This window comes from Brassica napus, chromosome A6 (assembly GCF_020379485.1).
Source record: "Brassica napus cultivar Da-Ae chromosome A6, Da-Ae, whole genome shotgun sequence".
In the NCBI taxonomy this organism is placed as follows: domain Eukaryota; kingdom Viridiplantae; phylum Streptophyta; class Magnoliopsida; order Brassicales; family Brassicaceae; genus Brassica; species Brassica napus.
In genome coordinates this window covers 1,996,392-2,019,372 of record NC_063439.1, presented here as the reverse complement: position 1 = coordinate 2,019,372, position 22,981 = coordinate 1,996,392, and the positions used below count along the sequence as shown (strand labels likewise).

Here is a 22,981-nt window from a genome sequence, read left to right as displayed (position 1 = left end):
AAAACGAAATTTTAATTTATTTGATTAGATAATTGATTAAAATTAGTAATAGTAAGAATGCTCTCACGTTAAAAGTCAATAAATTTCAGGGAAAACTTTTCATGTAAATACTATTGTTATCTGAAAAAGTTTTTTAGTAAAAAGTTTAAAATATAAATTATATAACTAAATATTAATCAAATAAAATTATTAATTATGTAATTAAAAATAGAATATTGAATTATCCAAAATTAAAAAATATAATTAAAAAAGATAATATTGTATTGTTATCTGAAAAAGTATTTTAGTAAAAAGTTAAAAACATAAATTACATAATTAAATATTAATCAAATATTTTTTTTAATTATATACTTAAAAATATAATATTATGTTATTTTAAAATTTATTTTAGTATAATGTATATAGTGTACAAAGAACTTTTCAAAAATTATGAAAATGTTTAAGCCCGCATCGCGGGCAAAACACCTAGTATACTACTATATTTGAAGTTTAAATGTGTTATTATTCAAAATCAAAAATTCAAACTTAACTTCAAAAAAAAATTTATTTTATACTATGATCCTCATATATGTCATCATTAATTTAAATATATAAAATTTTATAAATAACTAGTACATATATAAGAAATTTATAAATTTTATTTGGTTCAACTTAATTTTACCAAATTAATCCAAAATAAAATTTGGGTTGGTTTGTATGTGAAAATTATTCCGGTTCGTTAAAGAGAGCTTTTGGTAATAAACAAATAGTATGTGTGTGTGTGTTAAGCTTAAGTATTTTTCAATCTGCAAGAGGTTTAGAGTAGTGGACAAACCCATCCAAAATAGAAAATAATAGAAATCAAGATCTAGAGTTACTGAAGCTGTAAAACCATCCTGTTTAGGTATGCACATTCTCCCGTAGTTTAGAGACTATACTTGAGCTTCCAAGCATTCATCCTTGTATAAACACATGGTGGAATTGTATTTGGAAGTTAAAAACAACATTTGTGTTGATGTTGATCCTCCTCCTCCTTCCTCCTGCTTGTTCTGTCTCCATTGGCAAATATCGGTAGCTCCTGGAAAAGACAGAGAATCCCAAGAATCTAATGGTTATTATGCAGAGTGGGGGAATGGGTTAGAGGTGGATTGAAGATGAAGCAAATGCTGTCTTTGGAAACGTTAGACTCATGGACAACTGACATCAAAACCGTGGTCTCTGTCCAGCTGAGCCATGCACCTGTACGTGTGGGAAGTTTCCATGTCTGTACGCTCTAGCAGTCTATGAGAACCTCGTAAACAACCCTTTGCAGTATGTAAATGACTTGAACGTTTATACAAAACTGTTGCTGCATGCTAGCTACTTTATCAGTTTGGCCTGAAAATTCTGGAGTTCCAACATTCTTTCTTCCGGTCATTCCACCTCCAAATCATGTATCTGGTAAGTCCAGACGTTTTATTCAGAATGTGACATTCATATGGTAGTATTGCTGCTTTTGGGGCTTATGCTTATGGTGAGCCCCAAAAAAGATTGTTTGAATCCTCATTGTTGTATTATTTTCATTGGCTTTGAGCAGTCTATTTGGAAGCTAGTCGTAATCTATATATATATAAAATTGTTTGCCTCTCTCCTGTTGTGCCACCTCAGCATCCAGGTCAGAAAGTCGACTTCTGTGGTGTTGACACGTGTCTCGGCCACTGATACTCTGCGTTTCATTTAGTCTGTAAAATCATGGGCTTTAATGTGGGTTTTAGATCTCGAAAAGCCGTCACGCTCATCACCACCACTTTCTTTGTGTCTCTTTCGATGACATCGTCGCCGTCGTCATGGTCTCGAGCTCGCCCCCATGGTCACTGGTCTCAAGCTCGCACCGTCTCGCCCCGTCGTCACCATCTCGAGCTCGCTCCGTCGTCACAGTCTCGAACTCGCTCCATCGTCACTGTATCGAGCTCGCTCCATCGTCAATGTATCGAGCTCGCTCCGTCGTCAATGGTCTCAAGCTCGCTCTGTCACCACCACTCTCGAACTCGCCCCAAAAGTCATCGATGGAGAAGGAGATCGAGAGAATACAGAGAAAGATAGTGCGAAGGTAGAGCCGGAGGAGGAAGGAGGCAGTGGTTTACGGCAGTTCACGAGAGTGAGATGGTAGAGCCGGCTGGAGGAGGAAAGGCTCAAGGCAGCTGGAGGCAAATCTCATTGCGGCTGGAAGAGGAAGGCTCGTGGAGGCTGTCTCTTTTTTAGGTTTAGGTTTTTTTTTCTAAGATTTGGTTTAGTGTAAACCTATTTGGGTAGATGTGATGGTTTAATTTTTTTTGTTAATTCTGGTTTAGTTTTGTAAGCTGAATTTTAATTGTAATTCCATTTTAATTTATTTATTTTAATTATCATAAAATTATAATAAATTATTATTTATTTTTAATTATAAATCAAATTCTGGATTAATTTTTTAAATTATAATGTTACTCAATAGCAAAGTATAAAAAAGCTATTATATTGTTTAGCGATAATAGCATTTATAAAACTGCTATGATTAATAGGAGAGACCTATTATAGCTTGGGTAGACATAGCGGTTTCAATAACGCTAACAGTGACATGTCATAGTAAGAAAAGCATTTTTTCTTATGCTAAGAAAAGCATTTTTTCTTGTAGCAAAACTAAACTAAACTAATCTGGACATATAAACTCCGATCCAATCAACAATAGATCAAAATCTGCAATCAAAACCCTAAATTCACCATTATAGATAAGAGAGACGAGAACAAACCGGACAATAACTAGAGGAACTGGAAGCGGTATTGATGGTGAGAAGGGTGATCTCATCGACTTTGGGTCTGAACACAACGAGCTCAGAGTTTCCGTTGAGCGAGAGGCGGCGACGATCGCATGGAGCGAGAGGCGGCAATGATCGCATGGAGAATACTGAACAGAACGATTGGTGCCAAAGAAAAAATCTTTAGCCATGAAGGCAATTCCAAAAATGAATCCATTGCAGACCGCGCGGTGGAATCTGAACAAGGCGAATATACATGTTTTTCGTCGCCGGCAGATGTCAGGGATGAAGTTAGCGCCGCCGCAAAGAGAAAACAGAGAAGGGGGAATCTAGCCATCTGTTAGAGAGTAACTCCTAAACTTCTTCTGCGTCCGATTTGTTGGACGTGTCTCGAATAGTTAGATAAGCCTTTTAACTTATGGGCCTCACACTAAAGGTCCAAAACTTAAAATTTGTTTAACTTTTAAACTAAAAAAATGTCATATTAACCCAAACAACATTTAAAAGACAAACTATAAGGATCAGTACACGGACTCAGGCTCCTACTTTAAAATGGACAAACACTAAAATTGTTTAGATGTTAATATATAATAAATCACTAACATTTAGTGAGGTCAATGGTAAATTACATTAAATTAGTTTTAAGCATAAAATAAATATATTTTATAAGTATTGTGAACACAAATGTAAAGTTATTGTATTTAACTAAATGTGATTTTTTTTAAAAAAATATTTTTATAAAAAAATTCAACTGAAAATGACATAACAACTTAATTATGGTGATGTCATAAAAAAAAGAGTTAAAACACAAATTACTTACAAAGTAACCAACAACTTAAATTAATAAAATAGTATATCTCATACGCACCTCTTACAAACGTAAAATTAAAACACAAACCACAAAATTATATAACAAATCTAATCTATTAAAAGAGAAGTACCCATTGAGACTAATCCTTAAACTTACACAATATTTACAGTTTAATGCCACTGAAATAATTAAATGAACCTACTTTTAAGTAATTTTGTCTTTTCTAAAATTGATGAACTAATAATTACTCCTAATTTTATGCTTTCCATGTCTTTTTAAAAATTAATAAAATATTTTCTAAATTAAATTCACAATCAAATAAATATAAATCTTTTAACTTATCTATATCATATTAATATTATAAACATTCATGAATATCAATAATATACAAAAAATATTTATGTGACAATATAAATTACATTTTTATCTCATTCTCTCCCACAATTCACCTTACTCTTCTTCTTTTTTTGAACAAATTCTTCTTCTTACCAATATAAATATATTACATGCACCATTATAATTATTTACAAACTTACCATATAATATATAAAATAATTTATTAGACATTCTCATAAAATTTTGATCCACAAAAAAAAAACAAAATAAAACATTTGAATAGATACAAGGATCATATTCTAAAAATGGTGGTAATACAATTGACGGTTTACGAGATAAAATAAAATTTTAAAATATAAACTATATAATTATTATGCTTATAAATTTTATTAAATAATTATTTAACGGGTAAAATTTTAAAATACATATTATCACTTAGACAAAATAAATATTTATTTACAAAAATAAAATCAAACATCTGCAAGATCATGGTTTAAATGTACACAAATTTAAACTCATTTATAAGTTCTTATCGTTACATCAAATTTATATTATATTTTATTTTCAATCTTAATTTGTATATGTTCTAAATTTCATAGAAGTTTAACAATCATTTTATTTTTTTACAAATATTATAACTAATGTTTCATTTATAAATAGCATACTGATTCATAATTGTCTATTTTTATACTTTTTATTTAAAAATTTGTTAGCTATATATCTTAGACATGGATATTATTATATAAATATTAGATTTTTTATATAATACCTAATATCGGTGATACATTTTACGCTAAAATATAAAGTTAAGTACAAATTTATATAATACCTAATATCCTGCCCGTATGGCGGGCCGACCCTAGTTATAAAAAAAAACAGTTAACAATCATACATTTATCGCCTAAATTAATGCCTCAACTAAAACAATTTGTGTCGTATGTAAGACAATTTCCAAATGCGCATACGATCATAGAAACCGATTCCATCTCTGCTAATCTGAGAATGTGTAAGATCCCTATCAATATTATCATATATTTTTAGCATTCCAACCTTTTCAAAGTACCACACCATTTATAGGAAAAATATATCGACCAACAACATTATTGATTCTCCAATACAAAGAATCAATATTCCTAAAAACTGACTATGTTGGAAAGATATTTAAGTACGAAATTTTACGACATTCTATTTTCGGGTAGGTATTTTTTTTTTACTTATACAGTCTAATGTAAATACGTAATAAAACAAAATTAATGAAATGAGAGCGAAAATTGTTTGTAAAAAGAAACAAAAAAACCGGTCAGTCAATTCCCACACTAAAATAGGGTTTAAATAACTTAACTAAAGAGGGTTCCACTTCTCCGTTTAATCAAATATATAACATTCGATCTGAGATAACCAATTCCATCATACAACCGAATAAGAAAATTCCCAAAAAACATTTTAATACAAAGAGTTCAAAAAACTTAAGACATAAAGCAATGTATTAGAAATCGCTAGGCAGTAACTAGGTGTTCTATAGAAGACTAGTGTCTGGGCAGATTATTCGGAGCTTAGACGGGAACTAGACATTAATGAATTATTGATTTATTTTATATACATTTTACATTTATATAAGATATTTTAAATTTTTGGTTTAATAATAAATTATTCTGATAAAATATCAAAATTAAATATACAAAATAAAAGAAATTAAACAGATTTATAAATTTTACTAAGATTCTTAATTAATTTAACATATTTATACTAATTTAAATCGAGTTAAACTGTTTTAGAATAATTTAAACCAATTTAAAATAGTTTAAACTGATTTGAATCATATAAATCATATTTTAAGAAAATCGTTTAGGTTAGAGAGGATTCGTTACCTAGACCGCTTTTTAAAACCATGACATAATGTAATCCAAATATTTATCACATTCAATTTCAATTATGAAATTGTTATTACAAGGTTCTATTTGTAATAAAACAAATAGCGCAAATTAAAACAAAATTAAAGAAATAAGAGCGCAAATTGTCTGTAAAAAATAAAAGAAACAGTCTTAAAAAGACAGTCAAGTATCCACTAAAGTAGGGTTTAAAGAACATAATTAAAAAAAAAAACAAAACCACTTCCCCTATTCGTAAGCCAAGTTAAATCTCAAACACCTCATATCACAATCCATACCTAATAATAGATCACTAAAAATCTTGTATATAAGAAGCTCACAACCTCAAGTTTTAGATCAAACGCTTCAAGTTTTTGTTTGAATAACAAAGCGAAAGGCAATAAGTAATAACTAACGACTAACTAATAAGTCAAGAATAACGTAATAATGGCTGGAGGAGCATTTGTATCAGAGGGTAGTGGAGGAGGAAGCTATGAAGGTGGAGTCACTGGTTTTGTCATCATGACATGTATCGTGGCCGCTATGGGAGGTCTCCTCTTCGGTTACGACCTTGGAATCTCAGGTCTGTATACTCCTCTTCTTATTTTATAGGAGTGCACACTCGTTTTTCTTAGTTTTATAGTTCGTTTCCGACATGCAACTTTATATTTCCTCAGTTTTATAACATATAATGTTTTAGAAGATTTTTCTTGTTTTAAAATTAAAAAAAATATTTTCATACTTTTACTTTAATTTGAATTTTATTCAAAGTTGTTTAGCTTATTATATTTTACAACATGCAAAATCTTGCTCGGTTTTTGGTTCGGTTCGGTTCAAAATCTTCATGCAATGAAATGTGTTTTATTTTTTCAGGAGGAGTAACATCAATGGAAGAGTTTCTAAGCAAGTTTTTCCCGGAGGTTGATAGGCAAATGCACAATGCTAGACGCGAGACGGCTTACTGCAAATTCGACAACCAGTTACTCCAGTTGTTCACTTCCTCCCTCTACCTCGCGGCTCTCGTCTCTTCCTTTGCAGCTTCGGCTGTCACAAGGAAGTACGGACGCAAAATCTCCATGTTTGTTGGTGGTGTTGCTTTCCTCATAGGTTCTCTATTCAACGCATTTGCAACCAACGTTGCTATGCTCATCATCGGTAGATTGTTGCTTGGAGTTGGTGTTGGGTTCGCTAATCAGGTGACTCAACATGGTTCATTTGACTCCACAAGCCAAAAACATATTAAATAAAATTTTGAATAAATTAGTGAATATTAAAGACTCTTCGGTATAATAATTTTGTATAAGAATATTTGGTGAAATAATTATATTTAGGAAAATAACAAAGGAATATGCAGTTTTTTTTTCCGGTTTTGATATGATTTTTGCATGGCTAATCCTCTGGTTCTTTTTACAGTCTACACCGGTTTACCTCTCAGAGATGGCTCCTGCCAAGATCAGAGGAGCACTCAACATTGGTTTTCAAATGGCGATTACTATTGGAATCTTGATTGCAAACCTAATCAACTACGGAACATCTCAAATGGCTAGGAACGGATGGAGAGTGTCTCTAGGTCTAGCTGCTGTTCCAGCAGTTGTAATGGTTATTGGATCTTTTGTCTTGCCCGACACGCCAAACTCAATGCTCGAGAGAGGCAAGTACGAACAAGCGAGAGAGATGTTGCAGAAGATTCGTGGAGCTGATAACGTAGACGAGGAGTTTCAAGATCTTTGCGATGCTTGTGAGTCTGCTAAGAAAGTGGAGCATCCGTGGAAGAACATCTTCCAAGAAGCTAAATACAGACCAGCGCTTGTGTTCTGTTCTATGATTCCTTTCTTCCAACAGTTCACTGGTATCAATGTGATCATGTTCTACGCTCCTGTTCTGTTCAAAACTCTTGGTTTCGCAGATGATGCCTCGCTCATCTCCGCGGTTATTACCGGTGTGGTCAATGTTGTCTCTACACTTGTCTCCATCTATGCGGTTGACAGGTATGGAAGAAGGCTCCTCTTCCTTGAAGGTGGCATTCAAATGATCATTTGCCAGGTAAAACAAAAACAGCTTCAGGTTCTGTATGATGCTTGCACACCTTAACATGTATCATTTTGTAGATCATTGTCGGAAGCTTGATCGGTGCGAAGTTTGGAACCACAGGATCAGGGACCTTGACACCTGCAACAGCAGATTGGGTTCTAGCTTTCATATGCATTTACGTTGCAGGGTTTGCATGGTCATGGGGTCCATTAGGATGGTTAGTACCAAGTGAGATCTGTCCATTGGAAGTAAGACCAGCGGGACAAGCCATCAATGTTTCTGTCAACATGTTCTTCACTTTCCTCATTGGACAGTTCTTCCTGACGATGCTTTGCCACATGAAGTTTGGTCTCTTCTACTTCTTTGGAGGAATGGTTCTGATCATGACCATCTTCATCTACTTCTTGTTTCCGGAGACAAAGGGGGTTCCTATTGAAGAGATGGGAAGGGTGTGGAAGGCGCATCCGTTCTGGAAACGTTACGTCCCAGATGATGCTGTTATTGGAGGAAGTGGAGAGACTTACGTCAAGGAGGTTTAAGAAGAAAAGTCTAGGCGTTGGTGTTTGCTTAGGTGTTGGTGCTTGGTTGCTTTTTTCAAGGGAATAAGCCAACAAGATTTGAGAATCTGCAGGCCAGAAGAGGAGAAGAAGAATGGAAACTGTAACAAAAAAAAAGAGTCTTTAATGTTGATTTCTTTTTTTTAATTGATTCATTTCCAATAAATCCAAGCAGAGTTTTCTAATTTGCATCAAGTTGACTTTCTTTCTATCTATTCCTTTTAACTGCCAAATGAACTTAAGATGCTAACAAAATGTCAAAAACAAGTTCACCAATGCAATGACTAGTCATGCTTCTAGTAAAGATTGTATCAAAATCAAACTCAAAGTCTTTGATACACACTTGTATCAGTTAGTATAATTTTGATGTACAACTGGCCATAACCAAACGTCTAAAGGTAAAATCAAACCTAAAAGCTAGCTTGTTTAGTGAAAGGACCAATGAGACTTTGATACACATCTGTACAAGTTAGTGTAATTTTACCGGACAATTAGCCTATAACCAAAGTTATCTAAAATTCAAAGGTAGAGCGAGCTCACCTACAAATTAGCTTGTAACTAGGACTAATGTGGATTATATCAGTTAATCATATTAGTAAACGAGTTCACCAATGCACAAACCTCAAAGTCTTGTATTAAGAATAATCTGTTGCTAGATTTACACATTTGGTAACAAAACAGTTGATGAAGATCATCACAACTCAAGAGAATGTGTTTACAAGACAAACAGTGTCGTCGAGGAATGAGAAAATACAAGCGGAGAGAAACAGAGAGTGACGATTAAGCAACGGATATAGAGGTCAAGAGACCATCAATGTACTCCTTAAGCTTAGCTTTAGTAATCGCACCTTCCCTTCTGCTACCAGCAACTTCCTTACCATCCTTAAAGAGTATAAAATGCGGTAAACCATAAACCTTGTACTCTGCTATCAAATTAGGATTCGCGTCGTGGTCAATCTTCACAATCGTCAACCTGTCACCATACTCCTACAAGAAAGAAAGAAGAAGTCAACAAAATTAAAAAAAAAAAAAAAGAAGTCAACAAGATTTCAAGAAACCTATAAAGAAGATTTCAAGAAACCAACAAGATTTCAAGAAACCTATAAAGAAGAGCTAACCTGAGATAAAGCTTCCGTGGCTGGATAGACCAACTTGCAGGGACCGCACCACGTGGCGACGAAATTAACCAGAACCGGCCGGTCCGATTCAAGAACCGTGCTGGTAAACTCACTCTCTCCAATCTCTTTAATTCCACCGCACCTTATCGTAGAACTCGAAGCGTTGGTGGAGAGTGTTCTGATTCTTTTACCACCGGACTTGAACGAGAGTATGTGGCGGTTAGACGCGAAGGACGCGACTTTTGCTGAGCTTAGAGGTTTGGCGGATACGGAGGAAGCTGAGCGAATTGGAGTGAGATGTGATCGGATAAGAACCGTCGAGCTGGAGACGATACAATCCATTGCTTGCTTCTTCCTCCTCCTTTTCCTCAGTGGAAGATGATGACGTTCGCTTGATGCAGAATAAAAACGATTGTGTGGTCATAGGAACGAAAGCTAGGTGATGACTTTTTTTTCTTAAAGGTCCACTACTTTTCGATTCTTTCAATTTTGGTCTCGTACTTTTAGAAATAAACAAAACACCTTCATAAAACTACAAACCTTTACTGGACCAAGCCTATATTATAGCCCATGACTCCAACGAGTAGGGCTTAGTTTTGAGTCAGAGAAGATATCTGAACCAAATTGAATATCTAAATTTGATAGGATAATAACTGATATTCACTGGAGTGAGGTGAAAGAGAAGAAGAGGAAAGAGAGAGGAGAGAGAGAGGAGAGAGAAAGAGAGAAAACGCGTCTGAGAAGAAGGCCGGCGTCCGGCTGCGCGTCCGAGCGCGTGCCGGCGCCGGTGGCTCTTCCTCTTGTCGATCCAGTCTAGATTTACTCTGTGTGCTTCGATCCGGTGTCCCTTCCGATATATTTCCGAATCTGGGTTAGGGTTTGTTCCGGGAAGAGTTCTGCTGATGGAGAGCTTCAATCGGCGGCAAATCCTCCTGTTCTGGATTCGTAGTGAGGATGTAGGACGGCGGTTAGTCGCTACAGTTTTTCGTTTGAGGTTAGTTTTTGCTTCGGGAGGCGAAGGCTATGATAGCTCCGTCGTCGCCGTTTAAGATTCCGGGAGGGTGGAGGCTTCCTCAGCTCTGCGTCGTCGGCAAAGTCTCCGGGAGGTGGAGGCTTACCCAGCTCTGCGTCGCCGGTTCGTGCTCCGAGGGGTGAAGGATCTCTTTACCTTACCTCGTCGGCTCTTGTTTTTAATCTAGATTTGGTTTAGGGTTTGTCTTTTCATTTTTTTCTTGAGTTTGTCGGTTGAGAACCGAGGGCGATCTCTCGTGGGTGGAAGAGAGAGGTGGCTATTGCAAGTTGGTGATGTTCTGTGCGGCGGTGATGTTCCTCGGGTGTTTGCTCGAACGGTGGCGGATGTGATCTCGCTACGGCGATTGATCTATCCGATAAAGATAACACACGAGTAACTCACGGCTGCGGTTAAAAGGGTGTGGAGGTCATGGATTAGGCCGGTCACAGTGTTGTATGTTCCTGTAATGGCCAGTGAGACGCGTCCTCTCCGACGTAGGTGCTCCCGGTGGTGGCGACGTTGCGGGTTTGGGCCCTGAGCTAGGGCGAATCGCTTGTTGTCGAGAATGGGGTGTTTGGGTAATGGGCTTGGGCCTAATTTGTTTGGTTTCTTTTTATGGGCTTTCGATGTGGGCCTTCGGGTGTCTGTATGCTTTCACTGGGCTTCGGCCGTTTTTCAATTAAAAATCTACTTAGACGGAAAAAAAAATATAACTGATATTCAAAATTTTGATTTTTATGTGTTTACATAATCAAAAAACCTCGAAAACCTATATATCAGTCAGACCTATAATCAAATCTTCAATGGAAAAAAAAATAATCGAAAAATATGCTAAGATTTTAAAATAAATTTCAGATACTCAGTCATCTAAATATATATAAAATATTTTTGAATTTTTAAAATAAAATTCAGATATTCAGTTATTTGAAAATATATGAAACCGAAGCTTATCAATTCAAATTCGAATTAAATATAAAAATTTGAAGAAATATAAAAAATATTTAAGAGGATTATAGATTTTTAAACCGTAATATCCGAACCAGCATCAGAACGCCTGGAAAATCTATCAAATTAAACCGAGAATTTTACGGTTAAGTTCGATTTCGGTTCGGCATGTTTGGTTTGGATCAAAACCGTATGCAACTCATACAGATTGGATTGAACTTCTCTCTCTCTCTCTCCGCCCATTTCATCCTCTCCAACATTTCCGAGATTCCCGATCATGTCATCCGCCGGAAACTCAACAGAATCCTCCGTCGCCACGGCGGAGACGGACAAGACGTTCTTCTGCCACCAATGCAACCAAACAATCACAATCACCATCTCCCCCACCGCCGATCCTTTCTGCCCCCTCTGCAACCTAGGCTTCCTCGAAGAACACACAGATCCAATCTTCCCGATCTCAGATCCTCCACCCTCATCACGCCTCCCCTTCATTCCAGTCATGGACTTCACGAACCTCGATCACGACCCCGACGCATTCGATCCCGTGAGCTTCATCCACAGCCACCTCCAGCAGCTCCAATCAAGCGGCGTCAACGTTCAAATGCTCTTCGAGAATCACCACCACCACCACCACGGTGATTACTTTGGGCGTGGTGGTCTCGAGGATCTGATCCAGCAGCTAGGTGAAGACGATCCGAACCGTTACGGACCACCTCCGGCTTCTAAATCCGCCGTCGACGCGTTACCTACTGTTAAAGTGACGATGCGATCGGAGATGAATCAGTGCGCGGTTTGTATGGATGAGTTTGAAGATGGGGTTGGTGTTAAAGAGATGCCTTGCGGACACGTGTACCATCAGGATTGTTTGATTCCGTGGCTGCGGATGCGTAACACGTGTCCTGTTTGTAGGCATGAGTTGCGTACGTACGATGTTGATTATGAGAATAGGAGGCGAGGAGGAGGGGAGGGTGAGAGGAGGTTTAGAAGACTTGATGCGGGTTCGGATTCTGGGAGTGGGTCTGATATGGATACTAGGCCAGACGAGTTGGATTGAGGTTTGTGGTTGTCGGATCTTGGTTCCGACCAGTCTTGTTAGTTTTTTATTTGTGTTGTTGTCTGTGTGAAAAAGTCGTTTACTTTATAGTTTTTTATTGTTCGAAGATAAATAGAGTTATTTTTTTATTGGACTCGGCAATTAGAGTGTGATTATAAGAGATTCGGTACATATAATGCTCAAACTCATTACTTTTGTTTTGGTTTGGTTTGATGTTGAAGCTTTGTAGGAGGGAAAATGTTCATTGCAGTAAGATGTTGTGGTGTTTTGAGTTTCTTGGTTTTGCTTACAAGCTTAAAGTTTATGTCTTGACGCTGGATCTGGAATGTGATTTTCTCATCGACTTGTCGAATAAACACTTCTTGTTTGCCTCTGTTTTTTATTTTGGTTCTGAAAAAGCGGAGGTTTGTGGAATTTAGAATCTATTTGAGGATAACTTCTTACTTCAACATTGGTTGATTGTACTTTCGATTATGGCACATTACTTGCTTACTAATTACTATGGTGATTAAGCCAGCTTGAGCCTAACCGGTCTAGTATGTTACATTTAAACTTTATATCTGAGGGTAGGCCTCTTAGTACCATGAAACCGTGATTGAGGTGGCTGGTCAGAACATATGTGTTGTCATAGCTCGTGGGATTGATTTGCATAAGATGGCGGTTAGTTGCTTCATGTTTTTGTTCTCTACCTTAAAGCTAAACTCAATGATTGGTTTTGTTTGTGTGCAGTTACAACCGAAATGTCTCTTTTGCTTGGATTGGAAGAAAACGTGTAAAGAAGCCATTTGTTTACACACTCCAAAAAACCTGTAAGAAGAAAACTGTATATTTGCTTTTAGTGAGAGGTTTCACTTAAATCTCTGTACATATCTAAATGTATTTATATTTTTTTCGGTTCGTTAGTGTATATTACGAAGGTGAGTTTCTTTTTTTAAATATGTACTGTAATTGCTATCAAATCGTGGTTGTTGTTCTGTAATAAGTTCCGGCATGATTGGTCTCTATGTTCGTTTTAATGATTGTATCTGCACCATCAGTCTATAATAAAATGTTGTACCAAATCCTTAAATTGACATCTATAGTACAGTGTGGAATGGATAGATAGAATTTATCGCAACCTCAGAATGTCAAGGTGTTTCCTAGAATGTACTAACTCAAACACTTGGGGGGTGGGCTGCATCAGTCTTTATCATGATCTTAATGTTCTTTTGGCACCAAAAAGAAGGAAATGTTCTTTCCGCATACTACTAGCTAACTACCAGTTATTATTATTCTTGTTGAAAAATAGCTGAAGTTTTTTTATTAATTGGTAAAATTTGAACGAATATAGCTAAGATATGCTCAGGGTGTACATATTAATAGAAGAGACTCTTAATATAATATAGTTGACTACATAAATAGAAGATGTGGTTGAAACATGGACCAATTCTAATTAATTTATTAGTTTTTACTTGGTAGACTTATATTAGCCCCTCGAGCTTCTTAATCTATAGGATTATTAAGTACTCTTTAATGTGTAAAAATTAGATATCATAATGGTTATCATTTAAATACAATTCATATACTGTGTAGTTCAAAGTAACGTATTTAATCATTTGTATGGATATAATAATAGAAAAAAATCGAATTAATAGTTCCGTTTAGTTATAATTTAAAATTTGAAAACATTAATTATCGACATTTAACTTTGTAATATCACATAATTTGAAAAACAAAAAATCGGTTAATAAAAATATAGAAGGGCATAATCGGAATTTTGACCACGTGAGGTTGCTGAAAATTCCACTGGTGGTGGTGGTGGCCAAAAAAGACATTCAAAACTGTCGGAATCGGATGACCAAAATTAAAAAAAAAAAAGAAGAAAATTTACAAAGAGAAGAGAACAGTTTTACTAAACAGAGAAAGAAGAAAAGAAGTTGCATCTTCTTCCCGATTTTCTCTCCAAATTTTCTCATCTTCTCTCTAAATTTTCCTACTCACTATTGTTACTGTAGACCCCCTCCAAAGTGTTAATACTCATTTTTAATTTCATCGTTTCCTGAGTCTACGTCTAGAGAATCACGGAAAGTTATAAAGTGTGTGTGAATGTTTGTATCTATGTCCAAGATCTATCTCATCGGTTGAATCAAATTCTTGTGAATCTCAAGTCTTTCACCATTAAAACTGGTTCCTGATTTGGTTTCCTATTTTTTCTTTTTTAAAGGTAATTAATTTCACAACTTCCAATCTTTACTCTTCTTGATCTTTTCTAACGAAATCAAGAAAACAAAATTTGTATATGTGAAAGCAGTCTTCCTTTTTAGAAATCATGAGATGAGTGTTTTTTTTTAGATCTCATTAGATCAAAAGCTGTGTAAGAACAAGACTTAGATTTGTTATTTTTGAGTGAGATCTTGAGGTGAATCCATTGGATCTTGCATTGCTTTTACTTAATTTAGACAGGGGAACCAGAAAGTCTCTACATTTTCGCTTTAGATTATTTCCATAGATTGCTTAATCTTTCAATCTTTTCCTTTTTGCTTGATTGTGAAACACTATGTAATAGCGACTGTGCATGACTGAATACTTTAGTCTACATCCTCCTAAAAGTATGGTCCTTCTTTATTGTTCTGCGATATAAACTTTGGTCTCTGTCTTCTTCTAAAAGCAAACCACAAGTGCTTTTGTCTTTATGGTCTCGGTTCTTTTGAACTAAACAGTTCTCTTCTCTCTCTCCTACAGGAAAAATGTCCCAGAAGGTTAAGCCATCTGTTCAGTCACTTAAATCGATGCCGGCGGATTATAGATTCCTTGATTCACCACCCCTTGAGGACTCCTCTGGATCAAGTGTTTCTGTGACCATTCCACCAAATGGTCACTTGAAGAATGGGTTCAAGGGAACTGGAGATTCTGTTGGGGGAGTGGATAATGGTAATGAGGATTCACCGTACAGCGTTTCAAATGGGGAGGTGTCTTCACTTGTTGATGGAGATCTTATCGTGCCCTTGCCTCAGAGTACGGACCGCAGGTGGAGCGACACAAGCGTATATGCTCGGAAGAAGGTATGCTTAAGATTGATATTTTTTTTTTGGTTTGGTCCAACAAACATTAGAGAAAACATTCTTTTTTCAGGTATTGCAATTTTGGGTCCAACTTCCAAGTGGTAACTGGGAGCTGGGGAAGGTGTTGTCAACTTCAGGAGAAGAGTCTGTTGTTAAACTACCTGAGGGAAATGTATGTGAATTATTTTTTTTAATTCCCTAAAATAGATGTTGATTACTATTTTTAGTGTTTGATTCTTCTTGATTTGAACAGGTGTTAAAAGTCATATCAGAGACACTAGTACCTGCAAATCCTGATATACTTGATGGAGTAGATGATCTCATGCAACTAAGTTACTTAAATGAACCAGCAGTGTTGTACAACCTTGAGTATAGGTACAACCAAGACATGATCTATGTAAGTCTTTTTTTTTGCTAATTTAGTACTCCGAATTCTATAGTAAAATTTGTTTATTTCTTTTCTGAGTTTTTTCTTTATGGTGATAGACCAAAGCAGGCCCGGTTCTAGTGGCTGTGAATCCATTCAAAGAGGTTCCTTTGTATGGAAATAGCAACATCGAAGCATACAGGAAAAGATCAAATGAGAGCCCTCATGTCTACGCTATTGCAGATACAGCAATCCGTGAAATGATAAGAGGTGGGATCACGTTTCGTAATTGTTTAACGTATTGCACTCTATGTTTTCATTCTTATCTTGTTTCGTTTTCTGTTTTAGATGAAGTTAACCAATCCATCATTATAAGGTTAGTTAAAACTTCCTCCTTTAAAGTTCGCTGTTACATATTTGTGCACTGGTAAGTGTTTTCTTATCACCAGATATGTTTTTTTGTACAGTGGAGAGAGTGGAGCAGGGAAAACTGAGACAGCAAAGATAGCAATGCAATACTTGGCTGCTCTTGGAGGTGGAAGTGGGATCGAGTATGAGATATTAAAGACTAATCCCATCTTGGAAGCATTTGGAAATGCAAAAACATTGAGAAACGATAATTCTAGTCGTTTTGTAAGCCCTCAATCCCCATTTTACTCTGTGTCTGTTGAACTTTTGCGCCTCTATCTCATAATATTTCTTTGATGTTAAACTTGACAGGGGAAGCTGATAGAGATTCATTTTAGTGAAACAGGAAAGATTTCTGGTGCTAAAGTCCAAACATGTAAGCATAATCCTTGTAGTTGCTACATCACAATGTTTTCCTTTTTTTTTTCATATACAAATGCTGACTTAGTTTTCTTTGCTGTTTCTTCAAATTTTGCAGTTTTGCTAGAAAAGGTAAACTCCTCTATATTGTTTTAGCTGCTTCGAAACATAGTTGCGTAACATTGCCATGCTTTTCTTTTAATTCTGACACACTTTAATAGTCTAGAGTGGTTCAATGTGCGGAAGGAGAAAGGTCATATCATATATTTTACCAGCTTTGTGCTGGGGCTTCACCTACTCTTAGAGGTATGATTTGTAAAATCTGAATCCTATAAATAGCTTATAACAATTCTCTTTAAAAAGATTTTACGGTATAACTGACTTTTTAATTGTATATCTGACTCTTTTATTCCACTAATTGTCAAATCAGAGAAGCTAAATTTGACAAGCGCAGAAGAGTATAAATATTTGCAACAAAGCAATTGTTATTCAATTAACGGAGTTGATGACGCTGAACGTTTTCAAGCTGTCACGGTAAACAACATTCATTCAATTTAATTTGTTCTTTCTTTCTTTCTATTTAGCGTTTGATTGAAAAACTTGCTGTTACAGGAAGCTCTAGACATTGTGCACGTTAGTAAAGAAGATCAAGAAAGCGTATTTGCAATGCTTGCAGCAGTACTATGGCTAGGGAATGTTTCTTTCACCGCTATTGACAATGAAAACCACGTTGAACCTGAGGAAGATGAAAGTAAGGCTCTTCAATCCTTAGATACTGATAGTTTCTCTGCTTTTCTGTATATTGTGTGCGGAGATGTCACCTTTAAAGTTATTGTATCCTTCTCTTGGAAAATGATTTTGGTTATTTCAAGTTTACTGGTTAATATTTGCGGCTTATCTGGCGACGTGCAAAAGCATTGCTAACTTAAGTGGTGTATCTTTTGTTTTTTTCTTCAGGTTTGTCAACTGTTGCTAAATTGATTGGGTGCAACATCAATGAGCTAAAGCTAGCTCTATCGAATCGTAATATGAAAGTTAGAAATGACACAATTATACAGAAGCTAACACTATCGCAGGTAGGCCGTTTACAAAGAATCGCTTGCATTTAGTTTTCTTTTTGTGACTAAAAGTGTATTCTGCGTTGCGTTTGTAGTCATGATCTATGCTTCTTATTTAGTTCGCATCAAGCCTTGCAATACATGAGTATTCCTTCTGGAGATAATGACTTGTTTATTCCTTTGTGTGCTGAGATTCTATAAATGTAATTTCAGGCCATTGACGCAAGAGATGCTTTAGCAAAGTCAATATATGCCTGCCTATTTGACTGGCTGGTTGAACAGATAAACAAATCTCTTGCGGTGGGAAAAAGGAGGACTGGCAGATCCATCAGCATTCTGGATATCTATGGCTTTGAATCATTTGATGTATGCTTCTTTTTACTCTCTCTCTCTCTCTTTTTTTTTTCCTGCATGAACTCACGGAAGCTATCTATACATTACATATTCAGATCAAAGTCAAATTACTAAATCATGACAACCATAGAAACTTATAGGAAATACTGATGAGGACCTGGAGGAACTGTCATAATTCTCTACGTTAATCTATCTGCTGAAAATCTGAATGCTTAGGAACTATTTTCTCATTGAGATTTTACCTTATCTTTCTAAAATATCAACTAGTGGATGTGTCCACATTGCATGATGAGAAAGAACGGTCATAGATCTTATTAGAAAATGGTTTGATGTATGCATATTCTGTTTAAAATTTGTTCCAATGTGAATGTTGCTGAATAATTACTTCACATGTTGCAGAAGAACAGTTTTGAACAGTTCTGTATAAATTATGCAAATGAGAGATTGCAGCAACACTTTAATCGTCATCTATTCAAGCTGGAGCAGGAGGTAAAGTTGCCCACTTTCTGATATGGCTGAGCATTCACGTTACAGACAGTTCTGAGGGCTTAACATGTCTTTTTGCTCTTTCAGGAATATATACAGGATGGCATTGACTGGACAAGGGTTGATTTTGAGGACAACCAAAATTGTCTCAGTCTCTTTGAAAAGGTAATGTGATAACTGATATTTATTTTCCTTTCCAAAGCATGTCAATTAAGTTAACACAGTGTAAGTATCACTTCTGTGCAGAAACCATTAGGTCTGCTCTCGCTTCTTGATGAGGAATCAACATTTCCGAATGGCACAGATCTGACACTTGCCAACAAGCTTAAGGAACACCTAAGTGCTAATTCCTGTTTTAGAGGAGATCGAGGGAAGGCTTTTACGGTTTCTCATTATGCTGGAGAGGTAATATAAGCTTGAGAAAACCCAGTGGCACTGTTTTACAGAACATAAGCCATGTTATGTTGTTGGGTCTGTGGGTTCATTTTTTTTTTTTTCCAAACTCAGGTTACATATGAGACGACTGGATTTCTAGAGAAGAACCGGGATTTGCTGCATTCAGATTCTATTAAGCTTTTGTCATCTTGCTCTTGCCACCTTCCACAAGCCTTCGCTTCTAGCATGCTCATTCATTCTGAAAAGCCTGTTGTTGGTCCTTTATACAAAGCAGGTGGAGCTGACTCCCAGCGACTGAGTGTAGCAACTAAATTTAAGGTATGTCACTTTTGCCTTTAAACACAGCTTGCTTCTATTTTCTCATCATCTTATAGTATCTAGTTAGTGACCATGCCTGGATTTTTTTTTTTTTCAGGATCAACTTTTCCAATTGATGCAACGACTAGGGAACACGACACCACATTTCATTCGCTGCATAAAGCCAAACAATGTTCAGTCTCCCGGGTTGTATGAGCAAGGGCTTGTCTTACAGCAGCTAAGATGTTGTGGAGTCCTAGAGGTGGTTCGAATCTCCCGGTCTGGATTTCCTACCAGAATGTCTCATCAGAAATTTGCTAGAAGGTGACAAACTCCGATCAGTATTCACTATTAAGTAGCGGCACTTTCATAGTAATAGTCAAGTATTCATGTTGCTTCTCCTGTCATACTTTAGGTACGGTTTCCTTCTGCTGGAGAGCATCGCAGCAAAAGATCCTCTTAGTGTTTCGGTTGCAATTCTTCATCAGTTCAACATCTTGCCAGAGATGTATCAAGTCGGCTACACAAAACTGTTTTTCAGAACTGGCCAGGTACTATATAGATAGGCTTCTGATGTCTTGACTTTCTCTAGAAGGGGGCCCCAAATTAGAAACTCTTACTTCACCTATGCAGATTGGGGTTCTTGAAGATACAAGGAATCGCACTCTTCATGGGATCTTACGTCTCCAAAGCTGTTTTAGAGGGCACCAAGCACGGAGTCGTCTAAGAGAGCATAAAAGAAGAGTTACTGTTCTTCAATCATGTATAACCCCTAGTCTCATTTCAATATTTCAATATAAGTAGACACTGTTTCAGCTTAACTTGAGCTACGGCTTCTTCATACATCTTTTTTGTTTCAGTTGTTCGTGGAGAAAAAGTAAGAAATGAATACACAGAGTTACTTCGGAGGCATAGAGCTTCTGCTGCTATACAAAGCCATGTTAAGAGAAGGATTGCTAAGAAACAGTATAAAGCCACAGTTGATGCATCGGTTGTAATACAATCAGGTGAAAAATGGTTTTGATTAAAACGTGAAATGTCAACGTATTGGATATATTAAAAGTTTCATTTACTTGCAGCAATTCGTGGCGAGTTGGTTAGAAGATGTGCTGGGGATATTGGTTGGCTAACATCTGGAGGCACCAAGGTCCTAACAAAGTTCTCCCTTGCATCTGACTTAAGGTTTATAAATGAACATTGCTTGACTTGTAAATTGATTTGTCTTACGCAGAGAAATGATTCAGACGAGGTGCTAGTGAAGGCATCAGTACTTTCAGAACTTCAGCGCAGGGTTCTGAAAAGCGAAGCTGCACTTCGTGAGAAAGAAGAGGAGAACGACATTCTCCGACAAAGACTCCAGCAGTACGACAACAGGTGGTCCGAATACGAAACCAAGATGAAGTCAATGGAAGAGATCTGGCAAAAGCAAATGAGATCATTGCAGTCAAGTCTTTCCATTGCCAAGAAAAGCCTAGAGGTTGAGGACTCGGCTAGAAACTCTGATGCGTCGGTGAACGCAAGCGACGCAACGGAGTTATCAGAAAGCGGCGGTGATTTCAGGACTCATGGGAGGACAAGAAGCGTAGGTGTGGGGTTAAGCGTGATAAGCCGGTTAGCAGAAGAGTTCGGACAGAGAGCTCAGGTGTTTGGTGACGACACAAAGTTCTTGATGGAAGTGAAGTCTGGTCAGGTGGAGGCGAACTTGGATCCGGAGAGGGAGCTAAGAAGGTTGAAACAGATGTTTGACACGTGGAAGAAGGATTATGGAGGGAGGCTAAGGGAAACGAAACTGATACTTGGCAAGCTTGGGAGTGAAGGAGGTGGTGGTTCAGCGGAGAGAGTGAAGATGAAGTGGTGGGGGAGGTTGAAGAGTACCAGGTTTTAATGGTCTCTTTATTTCCTTGAGACGCACGTCTCTATTTTTATTTTACACGTTTGATGTTATTCTGCGGTTTTGGTCTTGTTGTTGAGAAGTGAGAAGGCTCTATGGTTACTTAAAAGAGTCATGTTTCTCATTTCCATCCAAATACTTGCAAAATTCAGTAAATATTCTTTCTACTATATATTAAACATATTTATAATATTTCTATATTTTAAAGAAGTATTTCTATTCTATCTATAGTCATCTCACCTCATATTCGAAGCTTCAGGGTATTTCTCTTACCGCCTGCGCTTGATAAGAGTTTCTCTCGTGCCTCATGAAAGTGTTTGTTCTTTGTTGGTCTTGAAGAGCCATCTCTGAGTGATCGTCAGGCTTTAGATTTCAACGCAATCCTCATCAATTAGCATGGGGTGTGTCTTCCCAGCCTGTTGTCATCTTTCGGATTCTAGGAAGCGCTTATTAGAGCATCTTCAATGTAAAACTCCATTTTTTCCTTCAAAATGGAGTAAAAGTGAAAATGTAGTAAAATTGCTCCAATCCTACTCTATTTCCCACTCCATAATGGAGTGATGAACAAAAAAAAAAGATTACTCCATTTATGGAGTAAATTTCATTATGGAGTGAGATATGGAGTTGGGTTGGAGCATTCCTTACTCCATATTCACTTTTACCCCATTTTAGAGGAAAAAAATGGAGTAGAGATGGAGATGCCCTTAGGACATATTTGAAGTTGTTTGTTGCGCCATGTTTGTTTTTAATTATAGCATTAGTATTTATAGAAATTATTAAATGTCAATAGCATTACTTGTAACTTTATTTGAAAACTAAAAGGTAAATCCCCAAAAAAGTGTTCTTATTTTAATAATAGTGATATATATAAAGAAAAAAAATTATAATTATATTTATGTTAATGGAAATTTCTAAAAGAAATATAATTAAATTTATGTTAATGTGAAGTTGGTCAACAGAACTAACTTCACAGAACTATAATATATCAATAATAAATAATGACGGTGACTCCTAACTATTCTTGCTGGAAAATTATTCGGACCCGACAAACAGTTGGATCTTCATTGCAGGTTCGCAGCAAAAGAGCAACTTTGTGGATGCTTTGTTTACGATGCATTGAAGAAGAAAATGAAACATGTGGGCTTAAAGTTAATCTCGGAGGACAACCAAGAAATACCTTACGACAAGACACTCCGCGTATGGATAAAACATGCGCCTCCGAACCTCTCTGCCGGGAAAACAAAATGACATAGAACATAGGTATACGAACAGATCCGGAGCGGAGAAGCCTCCTGACCAGAACACTTGCCACAACTCAATGGGATTCGCCGGAGATCTAAAGAGAAAAGTCGACAGCCAAACGGATCCCTACCCAAAAGCCGACCCCAACCTCCTACACCGCTACACCTACCTCGCTGAGTCACCAGAAACTCAAGACGGCCGCCAGTTTCAGCCTAGGATCCTCCGCCGGCAAAGCTCGAAACCTCCAGGGGCACCTATATAATGTATGTATGCTAGCAAATTAGGTTAAAGTGTTATACAATGAGTTATAATTTTTTCGATAGTGTGCAATTTCTCTTAATTAAATTGATTTTATTCAGAGTAACTATTTAACTAAAATAACAGGGGGAAAAACGCACCGAAGATGAAAACCACACCATAAATGACAGTGGCACAAACGAAGTGCGTTATTAATCACATGCGAACAAACAAAAAAAAAACTTTTTTAAGAAGTTGCGTTATTTTTAGTCAAAAGGCGTTATTTGTTAAATTAATTCTAATTTTCCGTTTGGATCTTACCTTTTAACTGGTTTATATAATTGAAGGATTTCCAAAAGAAG

The 22,981-nt window shown here is 36.6% G+C and overlaps 4 protein-coding genes across 7 annotated transcripts; 3 read left to right on the top strand and 1 right to left on the bottom strand.

Moving 5' to 3' along the window:
* The first annotated feature begins 6,113 nt into the window (after window positions 1-6,113).
* Window positions 6,114-8,538, top strand: LOC106346166 (sugar transport protein 9). Its single transcript, XM_013785421.3, has 4 exons — window positions 6,114-6,348; window positions 6,639-6,961; window positions 7,179-7,808; window positions 7,874-8,538. Exons 1-4 carry the CDS (start codon window positions 6,213-6,215, stop codon window positions 8,333-8,335), a joined length of 1,551 nt encoding a protein of 516 aa, XP_013640875.1. The 5' UTR covers window positions 6,114-6,212; the 3' UTR covers window positions 8,336-8,538.
* Window positions 8,539-8,965: 427 nt separating this feature from the next.
* On the bottom strand, window positions 8,966-9,999 carry LOC106346171 (thioredoxin X, chloroplastic). Its single transcript, XM_013785426.3, has 2 exons — window positions 9,472-9,999; window positions 8,966-9,340 (listed from the first exon to the last, which is right to left on the bottom strand). Exons 1-2 carry the CDS (start codon window positions 9,811-9,813, stop codon window positions 9,134-9,136), a joined length of 549 nt encoding a protein of 182 aa, XP_013640880.1. The 5' UTR covers window positions 9,814-9,999; the 3' UTR covers window positions 8,966-9,133.
* A 475-nt stretch (window positions 10,000-10,474) lies between these two features.
* Window positions 10,475-13,484, top strand: LOC106346170 (E3 ubiquitin-protein ligase RING1-like). 4 transcript variants are annotated; one of them, XR_007340105.1, is made up of 3 exons: window positions 10,475-12,483; window positions 13,053-13,142; window positions 13,212-13,484. XR_007340105.1 is itself a non-coding variant. In XM_048781848.1 (2 exons), the coding sequence occupies exon 1, from the start codon at window positions 11,706-11,708 to the stop codon at window positions 12,480-12,482; it is 777 nt and encodes a 258-aa protein (XP_048637805.1). In that variant the 5' UTR covers window positions 10,475-11,705; the 3' UTR covers window position 12,483; window positions 12,704-13,301. The 4 variants fall into 4 exon arrangements, 2 of the variants coding, with proteins under 2 accessions (XP_048637805.1, XP_013640879.1); XR_002664838.2 differs by having other exon boundaries at window positions 12,704-13,142; XM_048781848.1 differs by having other exon boundaries at window positions 12,704-13,301.
* An 838-nt stretch (window positions 13,485-14,322) lies between these two features.
* LOC106415313 (myosin-3) lies at window positions 14,323-21,347 on the top strand. Its single transcript, XM_022708094.2, has 24 exons — window positions 14,323-14,685; window positions 15,204-15,523; window positions 15,594-15,695; window positions 15,777-15,920; window positions 16,010-16,160; window positions 16,239-16,266; window positions 16,358-16,523; window positions 16,611-16,674; window positions 16,777-16,790; window positions 16,880-16,964; window positions 17,089-17,192; window positions 17,271-17,409; window positions 17,616-17,734; window positions 17,930-18,082; window positions 18,470-18,559; window positions 18,644-18,721; window positions 18,803-18,961; window positions 19,064-19,270; window positions 19,368-19,573; window positions 19,665-19,800; window positions 19,883-20,012; window positions 20,110-20,256; window positions 20,329-20,396; window positions 20,481-21,347. The coding sequence occupies exons 2-24, from the start codon at window positions 15,209-15,211 to the stop codon at window positions 21,132-21,134; spliced, it is 3,459 nt and encodes a 1,152-aa protein (XP_022563815.2). The 5' UTR covers window positions 14,323-14,685; window positions 15,204-15,208; the 3' UTR covers window positions 21,135-21,347.
* Window positions 21,348-22,981: the final 1,634 nt, after the last annotated feature.

Coding starts and splice junctions, on each gene's coding strand:
- LOC106346171 (XM_013785426.3), bottom strand. CDS start 9,813: ATGGATTGTATCGTCTCCAGCTCGACGGTTCTTATCCGATCACATCTC. Junction 9,341..9,471: donor CCACGGAAGCTTTATCTCAG/GTTAGCTCTTCT, acceptor TCTTTCTTGTAG/GAGTATGGTGACAGGTTGAC.
- LOC106415313 (XM_022708094.2), top strand. CDS start 15,209: ATGTCCCAGAAGGTTAAGCCATCTGTTCAGTCACTTAAATCGATGCCG. Junction 17,735..17,929: donor AGAAGCTAACACTATCGCAG/GTAGGCCGTTTA, acceptor ATGTAATTTCAG/GCCATTGACGCAAGAGATGC. Junction 18,083..18,469: donor ATGGCTTTGAATCATTTGAT/GTATGCTTCTTT, acceptor CACATGTTGCAG/AAGAACAGTTTTGAACAGTT.
- LOC106346170 (XM_013785425.3), top strand. CDS start 11,706: ATGTCATCCGCCGGAAACTCAACAGAATCCTCCGTCGCCACGGCGGAG.
- LOC106346166 (XM_013785421.3), top strand. CDS start 6,213: ATGGCTGGAGGAGCATTTGTATCAGAGGGTAGTGGAGGAGGAAGCTAT. Junction 6,349..6,638: donor TTACGACCTTGGAATCTCAG/GTCTGTATACTC, acceptor TTATTTTTTCAG/GAGGAGTAACATCAATGGAA. Junction 7,809..7,873: donor TTCAAATGATCATTTGCCAG/GTAAAACAAAAA, acceptor ATCATTTTGTAG/ATCATTGTCGGAAGCTTGAT.